General features: G+C 44.0%; 1 protein-coding gene across 1 annotated transcript in view; it reads left to right on the top strand.

The window, feature by feature from the left end:
• Window positions 1–12770, top strand: part of ABCC11 (ATP binding cassette subfamily C member 11) — an 89325-nt gene that overhangs the window by 34653 nt on the left and 41902 nt on the right. Inside the window, 2 exon segments of the mRNA XM_059877420.1 lie at window positions 5311–5418; window positions 10478–10738. Of these exon segments, the coding sequence (XP_059733403.1) occupies window positions 5311–5418; window positions 10478–10738 (369 nt within the window).

The following is a 12770-nucleotide window of genomic DNA, read 5'->3' as shown; positions in this document are numbered from 1 at the left end:
GCAAAGGTCTGGCTTCTTCTGTCTTTTCTTTTGTGATCTGACCCTGGCCTTGGGGAGCAGCAGCTGCCTTTCAAGGTTAGGAAGTTGATTAATTGACAATAGAGGCTTTCCAGGTGCTCAGTGGTAAAGAATCCGTGGGTTTGACCCCTGGGTTGGGAGGATCCCCTGGAGAAGGAAATGGTAACCCACTCCAATATTCTTGCCTGGAGAATCCCATAGACACAGGAACCTGGCGGGCTACAGTCCATGGGGTTGCAAAGAGTTGGACAAGACTTAGTGACTAAACAACAACAACAACAAAGCAGCTGTTAGAGAGGCTAGAATCCATCCAGAAAGCCCAGGAGCCTGCACCTGAAACGAGAGAGGTAGCATTTGACAGTCTGCAGCCAAGGGCTTGTTGCTGCTCCAGACGGCAGTCACCTCTGCTAGCCCGGCACACACCAAGGAACACCCCAGCGAGTCATTGGGTGGTAGGAAGACTGTGTAAGGAGAACGCTCAGTGGAACTTTAAGGTCACACTGCACTTACACCACACAAGTTTAGACTAAAGGTTAGACTAAAGCTCGGCTGGAGTGGAGGTTAATTTGGACCAAGAAGAGGGTAGAGACGGGGCATGAACTGCATGAATTGAATGGAAGGTTCCCAAGGTACCTCCAGGAGGTCGTTCTCTGGGATCCTGAAAACCAAGGGTGGTTTGCTACAGTCAGGAAAGTTCTCCTGACAGGGTAAGGTGAGGCATGGATTAAGCCTGATGCTTAGGGAGATTTTTTCTTTTTTTTCTAAATTTTTATTGGATTGTAGCTCATTTATAATGTTATGTTAGCAAAGTGAATCAGATATATCAATTTTTTTTCAGATTTTTTTTCCTATATAGCTCATTACAGAATATTGAATAGAGTTCCCTGTGCTATATAGTCGATCCTTGTTAGTTATCTATTTTATATATAGTAGTCTGTACATATTAATCTCAATTTCCTAGTTTATCTCTTCCCCCCACGTTTCCCCTTTGAAAACCGTAAGTTTAATTTTGAGATCAGTGAGTCTGTTTCTGTTTTGTGAATAAGTACATCTGTATCATTGTAAATTAGATTCCACATATAAATGATATCATATGCTCTTTGTCTTTCTCTCTCTGACTTAATTCTCTTAGTATGATAATCTCTAGATTCATCCATGTTGCTACTAATGGCCTTATTTCATTCTGTTTTATGGATGAGTCATATGCCATTGAATGTATGTACCACATCTTCTTTATTCATCTGTCATTGGACATTTAGGTTGCTTCGATGTCTTGGCTGTTGTGAATAGTGCTTCCACGAACATTGTGGTGTACATATCTTTTCAAATTATGGTTTTCTCTGAATATATGCCCAGGAGTAGAATTGCTGGGTAATATGGTACTTTTCAGTTCAGTCGCTCAGTCCTGTCCGACTCTTTGTGATCCCATGAATCACAGCACGCCAGGCATCCCTGTCCATCACCAACTCCTGGAGTTCACCAAAACTCACGTCCATCGAGTTGGTGATGTCATCCAGCCATCTCATCCTCTGTCGTCCCCTTCTCCCCCTGCCCCCAATCCCTCCCAGCATCAGAGTCTTTTCCAATGAGTCAACTCTTCACATGAGGTGGCCAAACTATTGGAGTTTCAGCTTTAGCATCAGTCCTTCTAAAGAATGCCCAGGACTGATCTGCTTTAGAATGGACTGGTTGGATCTCCTTGCAGTCCAAGGGACTCTCAAGAGTCCTCCAACACCACAGTTCAAAAGCATCAATTCTTCGGCGCTCAGCTTTCTTCATAGTCCAACTCTCACATCCATACATGACCACTGGAAAAACCATAGCCTTGACTAGACAGACCTTTGTGGACAAAGTAATGTCTCTGCTTTTGAATATGCTATCTAGGTTGGTCATAACTTTCCTTCCAAGGAGTAAGCATCTTTTAATTTCATGGCTGCAGTCACCATCTGCAGTGATTTTGGAGCCCAGAAAAAAAAGTCTGACACTGTTTCCACTGTTTCCCCATCTATTTCCCATGAAGTGATGGGACCGGATGCCATGATCTTTGTTTCCTGAATGTTGAGCTTTAAGCCAACTTTTTCACTCTCCACTTTCACTTTCATCAAGAGGCTTTTTAGTTCCTCTTCACTTGCTGCCATAAGGGTGGTGTCATCTGCATATCTGAGGTTATTGATATTTCTCCCAGTAATCTTGATTCCAGCTTGTGTTTCTTCCAGTCCAGCGTTTCTCATGATGTACTCTGCATATAAGTTAAATAAGCAGGATGACAATATATAGCCTTGATGAACTCCTTTTCCTATTTGGAACCAGTCTGTTGTTCCATGTCCAGTCCTAACTGTTGCTTCCTGACCTGCATACAGGTTTCTCAAGAGGCAGGTCAGGTGGTCTGGTATTCCCATCTCTTGAAGAATTTTCCACAGTTTATTGTGATCCACACAGTCAAAGGCTTTGGCATAGTCACTAAAGCAGAAATAGATGTTTTTCTGGAACTCTCTTGCTTTTTCCATGATCCAACAGATGTTGGCAATTTGATCTCTCGTTCCTCTGCCTTTTCTAAAACCAGCTTGAACATCTGTAAGTTCACGCTTCATGTATTACTGAAGCCTGGCTTGGAGAATTTTGAGCATTACTTTACTATCGTGTGCTGCTGCTCCTGCTAAGTCACTTCAGTCGTGTCCGACTCTGTGTGACCCCATAGACGGCAGCCCACCAGACTCCCCTGTCCCTGGGATTCTCCAGGAAAGAACACTGGACTGGGTTGCCATGAGCGCAATTGTGTGGTAGTTTGAGCATTTTTGGCATTGCCTTTCTTTGGGATTGGAATGAAAACTGACCTTTTCCAGTCCTGTGGTCACTGCTGAGTGTTCCAAATTTGCTGGCATATTGAGTGCAGCACTTTCACAGCATCATCTTTCAGGATTTGAAATAGCTCCACTGGAATTCCATCACCTCCATTAGCTTTGTTCATAGTGATGCTTTCTAAGGCCCACTTGACTTCACATTCCAGGATGTCTGGCTCTAGGTGAGTGATCACACCATTGTGATTATCTGGGTCGTGAAGATCTTTTTTGTATAGTTCTTTTGTGTATTCTTGCCACCTTGTCTTAATATCTTCTGCTTCTGTTAGGTCCATACCATTTCTGTCCTTTATTCAGCCCATCTTTGCATGAAATGTTCCCTTGGTATCTCTAATTTTCTTGAAGAGATCTCCAGTCTTTCCTATTCTGTTGTTTTCCTCTATATTTTTCTTTGCATTGATCGGTGAGGAAGGCTTTCTTATCTCTCTTTGCTATTCTTTGGAACTCTGCATTCAGATGCTTATACCTTTCCTTTTCTCCTTTGCTTTTTGCTTCTCTTCTTTTCACAGTTATTTGTAAGGCCTTCCCAGACAGCCATTTTGCTTTTTTGCATTTCTTTTCCATGGGGATGGTCTTGATCCCTGTCTCCTGTACGAATGTCACGAATTGTATAAATATATATATATATTTAAGGAACCTCCATATTGTTCTCCATAATGGTTGTACTAATTTACATTTCCACCAACAGTATAGGAGGATTCACTTTTCTCTACACCCTCTCTAGCATTATTATTTATAGATTTTTTGATTTATTTATTTTTAATTGAAGGATAATTGCTTTACAGTATTACATTAGTTTCTACCAAACATCAACATGAATCAGCCATAGGTTTATCCATGTCCCTTCTCACTTGAACATCCCTCCAACATCCCCAATCCCACCCCTCTAGGTTGTTACAGAGCCCCAGTTTGAGTTCCCTGAGCCGTACAACAAATTCCCATTGGCTATCTATTTTGCACTTGGTAATGTATATTTCCATGTTACTCTCTCCATACCTCCCACCGTCTCCTTCTTCCCTCTGCATCTGTCCATAAGTCTGTTCTCAATGTATCTCCACTGCTGCTGTGTAAATAGGTTCATCGGTACCATCTTTCTAGATTCCATATACATGCATTAGTATACAAAATTGCTTTTCTATTTCTGACTTACTTCACTCTGTGTACTAGGTTCTAGGTTCATTCACCTCATTAGGACTGACTCTCAAATGTGTTCTTTTTTATGGCTAAGTAACGTTCCATTGTAAATATGTACCACAGCTTCTTTATCCATTCATCTGTTGATGGACATCTAGGTTGCTTCCATGTCCTAGCTATTATAAATAAAGCTGCAATGAACATTGGGGTACATACGTCTTTTTCAGTTTTGGTTTCCTCAGGGTATGTGCCTAGTAGTAGGATTGCTGGGTCATATGGTAGTTTTATTCTTAGTTTTTTAAAGGAATCTCCATGCTGTTCTCCATAGTGGCTGTATCAATTTTCATTCCAACCAACACTGCAAGAGGGTTCCCTCTTCTCCACACCCTGTCAAGCATTTATTGTTTGTAGATTTTTTGATTATGGCCATTGTGACCAGCGGAGAAGGCGATGGCACCCCACTCCAGTACTCTTGCCTGGAAAATCCCATGGACGGAGGAGCCTGGTAGGCTTCGGTCCATGGGGTGGCGAAGAGTCGGACACAGCTGAGCGACTTCACTTTGACTTCTCATTTTCATGCATTGGAGAAGGAAATGGCAACCCACTCCAGTGTTCTTGCCTGGAGAATCCTAGCGATGGGGGAGCCTGGTGGGCTTCCGTCTATGGGGTCGAGCAGAGTCGGACACGACTGACACGACTTAGCAGGAGTAGCAGCGTTGTGACCAGTGACAGATGATACCTCATTGTAGTTTTTGATTTGCATTTCTCTAATAATTAATGGTGTTGAACATCTTTTCATGGTTTTTTTGTTTTGGTCATCTGTCTGTGTTCTTTGGAGAAATGTCTGTTTAGATTTTCTGCCTATTTTTTGATTTTTTTTCTTTTATTGAGCTACATGAGCTGTTCGTATATTTTAGAGATTAATCTCTTTTAACAACAGTAATAGTTCAAAGCTATGTCACTGGTAGCTCTCTGGGTAATTTTTCAGTGCTTCCCAACTATTCCTGTACCACCGTCAGGATTTGGGGCATTTTGCCAATGGGGAAACTGTGGTGGGAGTGACCTGTCTGAGTTAAGGAATTACCCAGTGCTAAGCTATAAACGCGACCAGGCCTTCACTCAGTGACTTTAAGATGAGTGCTCTTCTCCACTTTTCCTAGTCTTCCCGAAATACCACATGAAGCTTGCTGGAAGCTACAGGTCTGGCTTTGCAGCTTGAAGCTCCTGGATGGGGTCTTCCTTGGGGTGGGGGAGCAGGACAGTGTTGAGACACTCACTGCCTCCTCTCTGCCTCATCCAGGCCTTCACCACTGTGGCCACCTTGGGTCCCATGCGGCTGTCAGTGTTCTTAACACCCTTCGCAGTCAAAGGCCTCACAAACTCCAAGTCTGCCGCGGACAGGTTCAAGGTGAGTGGCCAGAGGTCTGACCATGCGATCCTTTACTCCCTGTTCTCATGTGCCTTCAGCCCCATGGCGTTCCTCCTGAGTGTGACCCCAGGCCAGGCAGGTCCAGCCTAGATGGAGAGGGACTAACTAGTAGTAGGATTGCTAATCCATCTAACTCAGTGGCCTCCTGTGCCCAGGCTGGTATGGGGCTGGGAAGACAGATGAGTCAGGCTAGTTCCTGGGCCCCAAGGACATTCTAGGACATGGATCCAAACCACATCTCAGCCAGATGTGGTTTGACCTGCAGACCCTGTTCAGGTGTGGGTAGAGTTACCGTGATGGTTTTGGTTTTTTAAAAATTGTATCTGTTGCTGGCATTTAAAAAATCGGAAATTGTATATTAAAGGCTCAGATTTCTGGATTTTCTTGAATAATCAGAAGATCTGGCAATACTGGACCCACATTATTCTGTGGCCACAGCAGCTCTAGCCGAGGTGATAGCTACCCCTCATTTAGTCAGGGAATTCAGGTGGAGTTTCCTGCAGCCTCCACCATGGCATAGCACACCTCCAGGCCTGGGGCTTACTTTCCATTCATCATCTCAGCAATGGTTTACTTCACTTCTTTACATTTCTGGTCTTGTCCCTATAGGCATCAAAGTTGAAAAACTCTAATCTAAACCAATTTTTAAAAGCATTTTATAGTCATCTCTCTTAAATGTGTGCAGTCCTCAATCTATATCATCCATTCACTCATACACTTATTAAAAAAAAAAAAATTAGCAAGAAGTTTCCCGGCAGTCCACTGGTTAAGAGCCTACATTTTCACTGTTGTTGCTCTGATTCAATCCCTGGCAGGGAACTTAGATCCTACAAGTTACACAATGTGGCTTAAAAGAAAAAAAATTAATGAATACCCACTCCAGTACTCTTGCCTGGAAAGTCCCATGGACGGAGGAGCCTGGTAGGCTGCAGTCCATGTGGTCGCTAAGAGTCGGACACGACTGAGCGACTTCACTTTGACTTTTCACTTTCCTGCATTGGAGAAGGAAATGGCAACCCACTCCAGTGTTCTTGCCTGAAGAATCCCAGGGATGGGGGAGCCTGGTGGGCTTCCGTCTATGGGGTCTCACAGAGTCGGACACGACTGAAGCGACTTAGCAGCAGCAGCAGGCATGGAGAACACCACAGTGAGAATGACCAGTATGGTTCCTGCTCTCAGAGGGTTATAATTGTTACCAAGTCCAGGTTCACTCTGCTCACCACACGACAGGCCAATTAATCAAGAGACAAGGTGTTGAGTCAAGGAATACAACTTTATTTGGAAAGTTGGCAGACTGAGAAGATGTCAGAATAATGTCTCAAAATAACCATCTTATGGGGGTCTGGCTGCCAGGCAGGTTCTTTTATAGAACAGAGATGGGGGGAGATGAGGAAGTAAAAAAGACCGTTGGTTTTACAAATGTCTCCTGGCATGACCATCCTTAGGGAGGAGATGTGTTAATTTCTTCCTTCCTGTAGCCATCCACAAGTGGACACGGTACTGAACAAAGGCATTCTGGTTTAACATTCAGGCAGAGAAGGGCAGCGTTCCCTGAGGCAGGCCATTATGTACGAGCAGTATCCTTTTAGTGAATAAAAGCAGTGGGAAGCAAAGGTTAAAGTAAAAGAAGCAGATCCAGTATGGAGTCAGTTCTTTTCTATAACGTAATCTGGTATTGGAAACAGGTGATGTACAAGTGAATTAACTATCAGAGAAGACAACATTAGCTCATGTGAAGGGCTGTGGTGCCAATAAAGCAGAGTGATATTCTGGAGTGCGTGCTGGGGAGGGCTGGGGCCACAGTGGTCAGGGACGTATCTCTCCCAAGGAGAGGTTTGAGTTGAGTGATAATGACAAAGCAGAGAGGACAGCAAGTACAAAAGCCCTGAGGCTGGAATTAACTTGTCTTGTCTGAGTAACACCAGTTCTTGACTTATCAACAGCCGCAGGAGCTCCCTAACTTCTCAGCTTCAGCTGTTGGGGCCCCTTCTGCCTCCTCCTCCCCACTGGAGGAGTTCTCCTGCCCTCCCCTTCCTGCAGAGGAGGAGGAGGCTACAGCCTGGGCTCAGAAAGGTGGGTAGGGATGCTGACCAGGGAGACAGCTACAGGGCAGGGAAGGGAGTGGGATGGATGCAGGAAGAGAGGAGGAGGCTGGAAGGGGAGGGTCAGGGCAAAGCCACGGTTTTTCCAGTAGCCATGTACAAATGTGAGAGTTGGACACAAAGAAGGCTGAGCACCGAAGAATTGATGCTTTCAAATTGTGGTGCTGGAGAAGACTCTTAAGAATCCTGTGGACTACAAGGAGATCAAACCAGTGAATCCTACAGGAAATCAACCCTGAATATTCATTAGAAGGACTGATGCTGAAGCTGAAGCTCCAGTACGAAGATGTAAAGAGCCAGCTCATTGGAAAAGACTGATGCTGGGAAAGACTGAGGGCAGGAGGAGAAGGGAGCAACTGGGATGAGATGGTTGGATGGCATCACTGACTCAGTGAACATGAATTTGAGCAAACTCCAGGAGATAGTGAAAGACAGGGAAGCCTGGCATGCTGCAGTCCATGGGGTCTCAAAGAATTAGACACGACTTAACTACTAAACACCAGCAAGAGAGCTAAGATATCAGACACTGGACTGCACTTCCTCAAGGCCTCAAAGGGCTGCAGCTGTTACGCTGGACAGGTACTAACCCTCCAAGTCCCTTCACTTCAAGACCTCTTTTCAGTCATCTGCATTTTCTGTCTGATGCATAGGCATTTGTCTTTGAGATCCTCAGGCTGGAAGCGGGAGGAGAGATCTCTGAGGCCAGATTCTTTCTCCTCTGTTCCCCTCAGGGCTGTACTAAGGAGTCACCTTGGGGATGGGGCAGGGAGAAGAAAGCTGCAGGCCCTCAGGAAGGCTGCCTCTGTGCAGGTGGTCACAGGTAGGAGGCAAGCTGGCTGCTGGGTGCTGCCGAGGCTGCATGCTGGGCTCTGGGCAAGGCCCCGCGGTGGGCCGCACTCCAGACCACCTTTTCCTCTGCACTGGTTATTAAAAAAAAAAATGAGTGAAAAGTCACTGAATGGCATCACTAAAGCTACAGAGTGAGAATTTGCTTAGAGCATTTGGGGGTCACCCCATAACCCAGTTTGTTGGTGTCAATTCATGTCCAGATGTGTGCTTGCTGCGCTGACACATTAAGGCAGTGTGCTGTTTTTGTTCTTTTTTTTTTTAAAGCAAGGGAATGAAAACCACAAATCTGGGGACAGTGGTTGCCCAAGGGGAGGGCTTGGAACGAGGGGGTTGCTTTGTCCCACCAAGCAGGAGGATGAGCTGGGGAAGGACCCCATTGATCGATAAAAGTCATGGTTCCTGGGTCTGCTGGTGGGCTCACAGATATTCAGTATATTATTAAAAAATTGCTAAACAAGTAAATGCCCAACTAGCTAAATGAAATAAAGTGGGCCATGCAGTTCCTGCTGATGACTATATGCCTTGACCCAAATATTATAGTTAATTCATTTCAATGTACCTGAGGTTCAATTTTAAAAAATAAACAAACTACCTCTCTTTTTCTAAATTTTATTTTATGTTAGAATATAGTTGATTTACAATGTTGTATTGGTTTCATGGATACAGCAAAGTGATTTATATATATATATATATATACACATTTATATATCTCTATACACACACACACACACACACACACATACACACACATACATATACACATTCTTTTTCAAATTATTTTCCTGTATAGGTCATTACAGAATACTGAGTAGAGTTCCCTGTGCTATACAATGGGTCCTTGTTGGTTATCTATTTTAAATAGAGTAGTATGTATCTGTTAATTCCAAACTCCTAATTTATCCCTGCCTCTACCTTTCTTCTTTGGTGAAGATACATTTGTTTTCCAAGTCTGTAGTCTGTTTCTGTTTTGTAGATAAAATTCATTTGTATCTTTTTTTTTTTTTAGATTCTGGATTTACTTCACTTAGTATGATAATCTCTAGGTCCATCCATATTGCTACATGTAGCATTATTTCTTTTATTCCTCTGAAAATAGCTTTTTGTTGTGTTTTTGTGAAAGGCTATATACTCTTTGCAAAGGTTCAGACAAGGCAAAAAGATACAGAGAATAAAGATTGCTCAGTATTTACTATAGAGAGACAAAATCAATTGTCCAAAATGTCCGAAAGTGTCTTTCTAGATCTCTTTCTGAGCATGTCCTGGTGGAGAAATGCAAATGCAATTTGATCAGTGAGGTCATACTTCCCACCCACCTTTTTTTGGTGCTAGAATTCTTGCAGTTCAACTCTTATTCCTTGCAGACAGTGAGATGGAGGTGTGGAGAAAAGTGACCTGCCAATACATTTTGAAATATATGACCCAAACAGCATTTTGCACAGAGTTGTGCCTGGACAGACCTTTTTACTTTTAATACTTAGAAATGAAAGTTAATGAGAAAAACCACACATCAGTATTATGTTTCAACAGCTCTTACCACTTAAGACAAGGCTAATGTAGGTTATGTCACTGCTGCTGCTGCTGCTAAGTCGTGTCCAACTCTGTGCTCCTGCTTCAGTCGTGTCCGACTCTGTGCGACCCCATAGACGGCAGCCCACCAGGCTCCCCCGTCCCTGGGATTCTCCACGAAAGAACACTGGAGTGGGTTGCCATTTCCTTCTCCAATGCATGAAAGTGAAAAGTGAAAGTGAAGTCGCTCAGTCGTGCCTGACTCTCAGTGACCCCATGGACTGCAGCCCACCAGGTTATGTCACTAGTTAATGTAAATTAAGATGGAAAAGAACTCAGTACAGGAAGGATACAAATGTGAAAGAACGGCCCAGTAGTCTGAGATTTGGAAAACCCTGATGTGGAATTTTCACTAGCAAAAACTAGCCTCTTCTAATTGATGGTGGTTCTTCAGACTTCTCAGTTTATTAAAAGTTCATAAATCAGACCAGTTGGCAAGCCAGTAAAACGGGTATGTGTTCCTACTGGACTAAAGAACTAAATTCCTCCCCGCTTCCTTTCCTTTTTTTTTTTCTGTACAGAAATTTTTCCTCCAAGAGAGCCCTGTCATATATGTTAAGGAATTGGAAGACCCCAGAAAACCAGTGGTTTTAGAGGAGGCCACATTGTCATGGAGAAAGACTTGCCCTGGGATCATCAATGGGGCCTTGGAGCTGGAGAAGAACAGATACACTCCCGAGGGGATGACTAGAGCTCAGCCACCTCTGAGCGGCCTTGAGCCCGAGGCTCAAGGGGACACCCGGGGCCCAGAGTTGCGCAAGATAAACCTGGTGCTGTCAAAGGTAGCCTCGTGTGGTCTGTGCAGGCAGGCTGGTGGCCAGACTTTCAGGGCCGAAGACTGGGAGATTGGCCTCACGCACCACCACTTCCTTGGCTAAAAACTGCCCTCTCCAAGATCTCCCTCTAAAATAGAAAATTTCCATAGAAAGACAAAGAGAGAGAAAATTTCCATGGAGGGCAAATAGGAAGTCTTTCATACTTAAGTGTAAATCAGTTAATCATCTAAACTGTTTTGTAATAGCATGACCTAGAATAGCAAGCTGTATGTTCGCTGGTCTTTGCAGGACCAAGGATAAAGGGAGAAGGCTAAACTAATGTTTATTGAGTTCCTAGTGTGTGCCAAGCACTGTGCTGTATCTTTCCGTTTGGTTATTCTGTGAACTGACATCATTTGGCTTCTTCTCTGACTAATATTTGCAACAGTTGGCTCCTCTGCTCTGTCTAATAATCATATAGATATAGAATATAGACATTGATCTATATCTAGTGATAGATATATCTAAAATAGATACAACTATCTAATAGTAATCAATATTGACATCTAGTAATAATAAATATTAATATCTAATATTAGTGATATATCTATATTTCCCCCCTTGATGGTCACCTGCAGTCCCATGGCTCTGGCATCCAGCTCTACGGTGTTATTATCTCTAGCCTTGAAGTTTCCTCTGAGTTCCAGACTTAACTCTCTGTTTATTACCTCCTGTTCAATGCCTACCAGATATTTCAAACAAACAAGACCAAAAAAGAACTTGGTTTTCACCCTCTCTGATCCATTCCCCAGGTCTTCTCCATCTCTGGAGGTGGCATCACCATCTTTCCAGGGGTTAAGGTCCTAGAAGTCAAACTTGCCTTTCCTTTCCTCCCATCCATCCAGTCTCCATCAGTGAGGCCTGGCAGCTCTCCAAAAGCATCTCTCCTGGACCAGCCTCATCTCACCACAGCCTCCTCCACTGCCTTAGCCCCAACCACCAGCATGCCATGCCTAGCTCCTCTATCAAACCAGTCGCTCAGTCGTGTCTGACTCTTTGCGACCCCATGAATTGCAGCATGCCAGGCCTCCCTGTCCATCACCAACTCCCGGAGTTCACTCAGACTCACGTCCATCGAGTCAGTGATGCCATCCAGCCATCTCATCCTCTGTTGACCCCTTCTCCTCTTGCCCCCAGTCCCTCCCAGCATCAGAGTCTTTTCCAATGAGTCAACTCTTCGCATGACGTGGCCAAAGTACTGGAGTTTCAGCTTCAGCATCATTCCTTCCAAAGAAATCCCAGGGCTGATCTGCTTTAGAATGGACTGGTTGGATCTCCCTGCAGTCCAAGGGACTCTCAAGAGTCTTCTCCAACACCACAGTTCAAAAGCATCAATTCTTCGGTGCTCAGCCTTCTTCACAGTCCAACTCTCACATCCATACATGACCACTGGAAAAACCATAGTCTTGACTAGACAATCCTTTGTTGGCAAAGTAATGTCTCTGCTTTTCAATATGCTATCTAGGTTGGTCATTACTTTCCTTCCAAAGAGTAAGCGTCTTTTAATTTCGTGGCTGCAGTCACCGTCTGTAGTGATTTTGGAGCCCAGAAAAATAAAGTCTGACATTGTTTCCACTGTTTCCCCATCTATTTCCCATGAAGTGATGGGACTGGATGCCATGATCTTCGTTTTCTGAATGTGGAGCTTTAAGCCAACTTTTTCACTCTCCACTTTCACTTTCATTAAGAGGCTTTTTAGTTCCTCTTCACTTGCTGCCATAAGGGTGGTGTCATCTGCATATCTGAGGTTATTGATATTTCTCCCAGTAATCTTGATTCCAGCTTGTGTTTCTTCCAGTCCAGCGTTTCTCATGATGTACTCTGCATATAAGTTAAATAAACAGGGTGACAGTATATAGCCTTGACGAACTCCTTTTCCTATTTGGAACCAGTCTGTTGTTCCATGTCCAGTCCTAACTGTTGCTTCCTGACCTGCATACAGGTTTCTCAAGAGGCAGGTCAGGTGGTCTGGTATTCCCATCTCTTGAAGAATTTTCCA

The sequence above is a fragment of the Bos taurus genome, chromosome 18 (genome assembly GCF_002263795.3).
Source record: "Bos taurus isolate L1 Dominette 01449 registration number 42190680 breed Hereford chromosome 18, ARS-UCD2.0, whole genome shotgun sequence".
Classification (NCBI taxonomy): domain Eukaryota; kingdom Metazoa; phylum Chordata; class Mammalia; order Artiodactyla; family Bovidae; genus Bos; species Bos taurus.
This window is presented reverse-complemented; position numbering and strand designations above follow the sequence as displayed.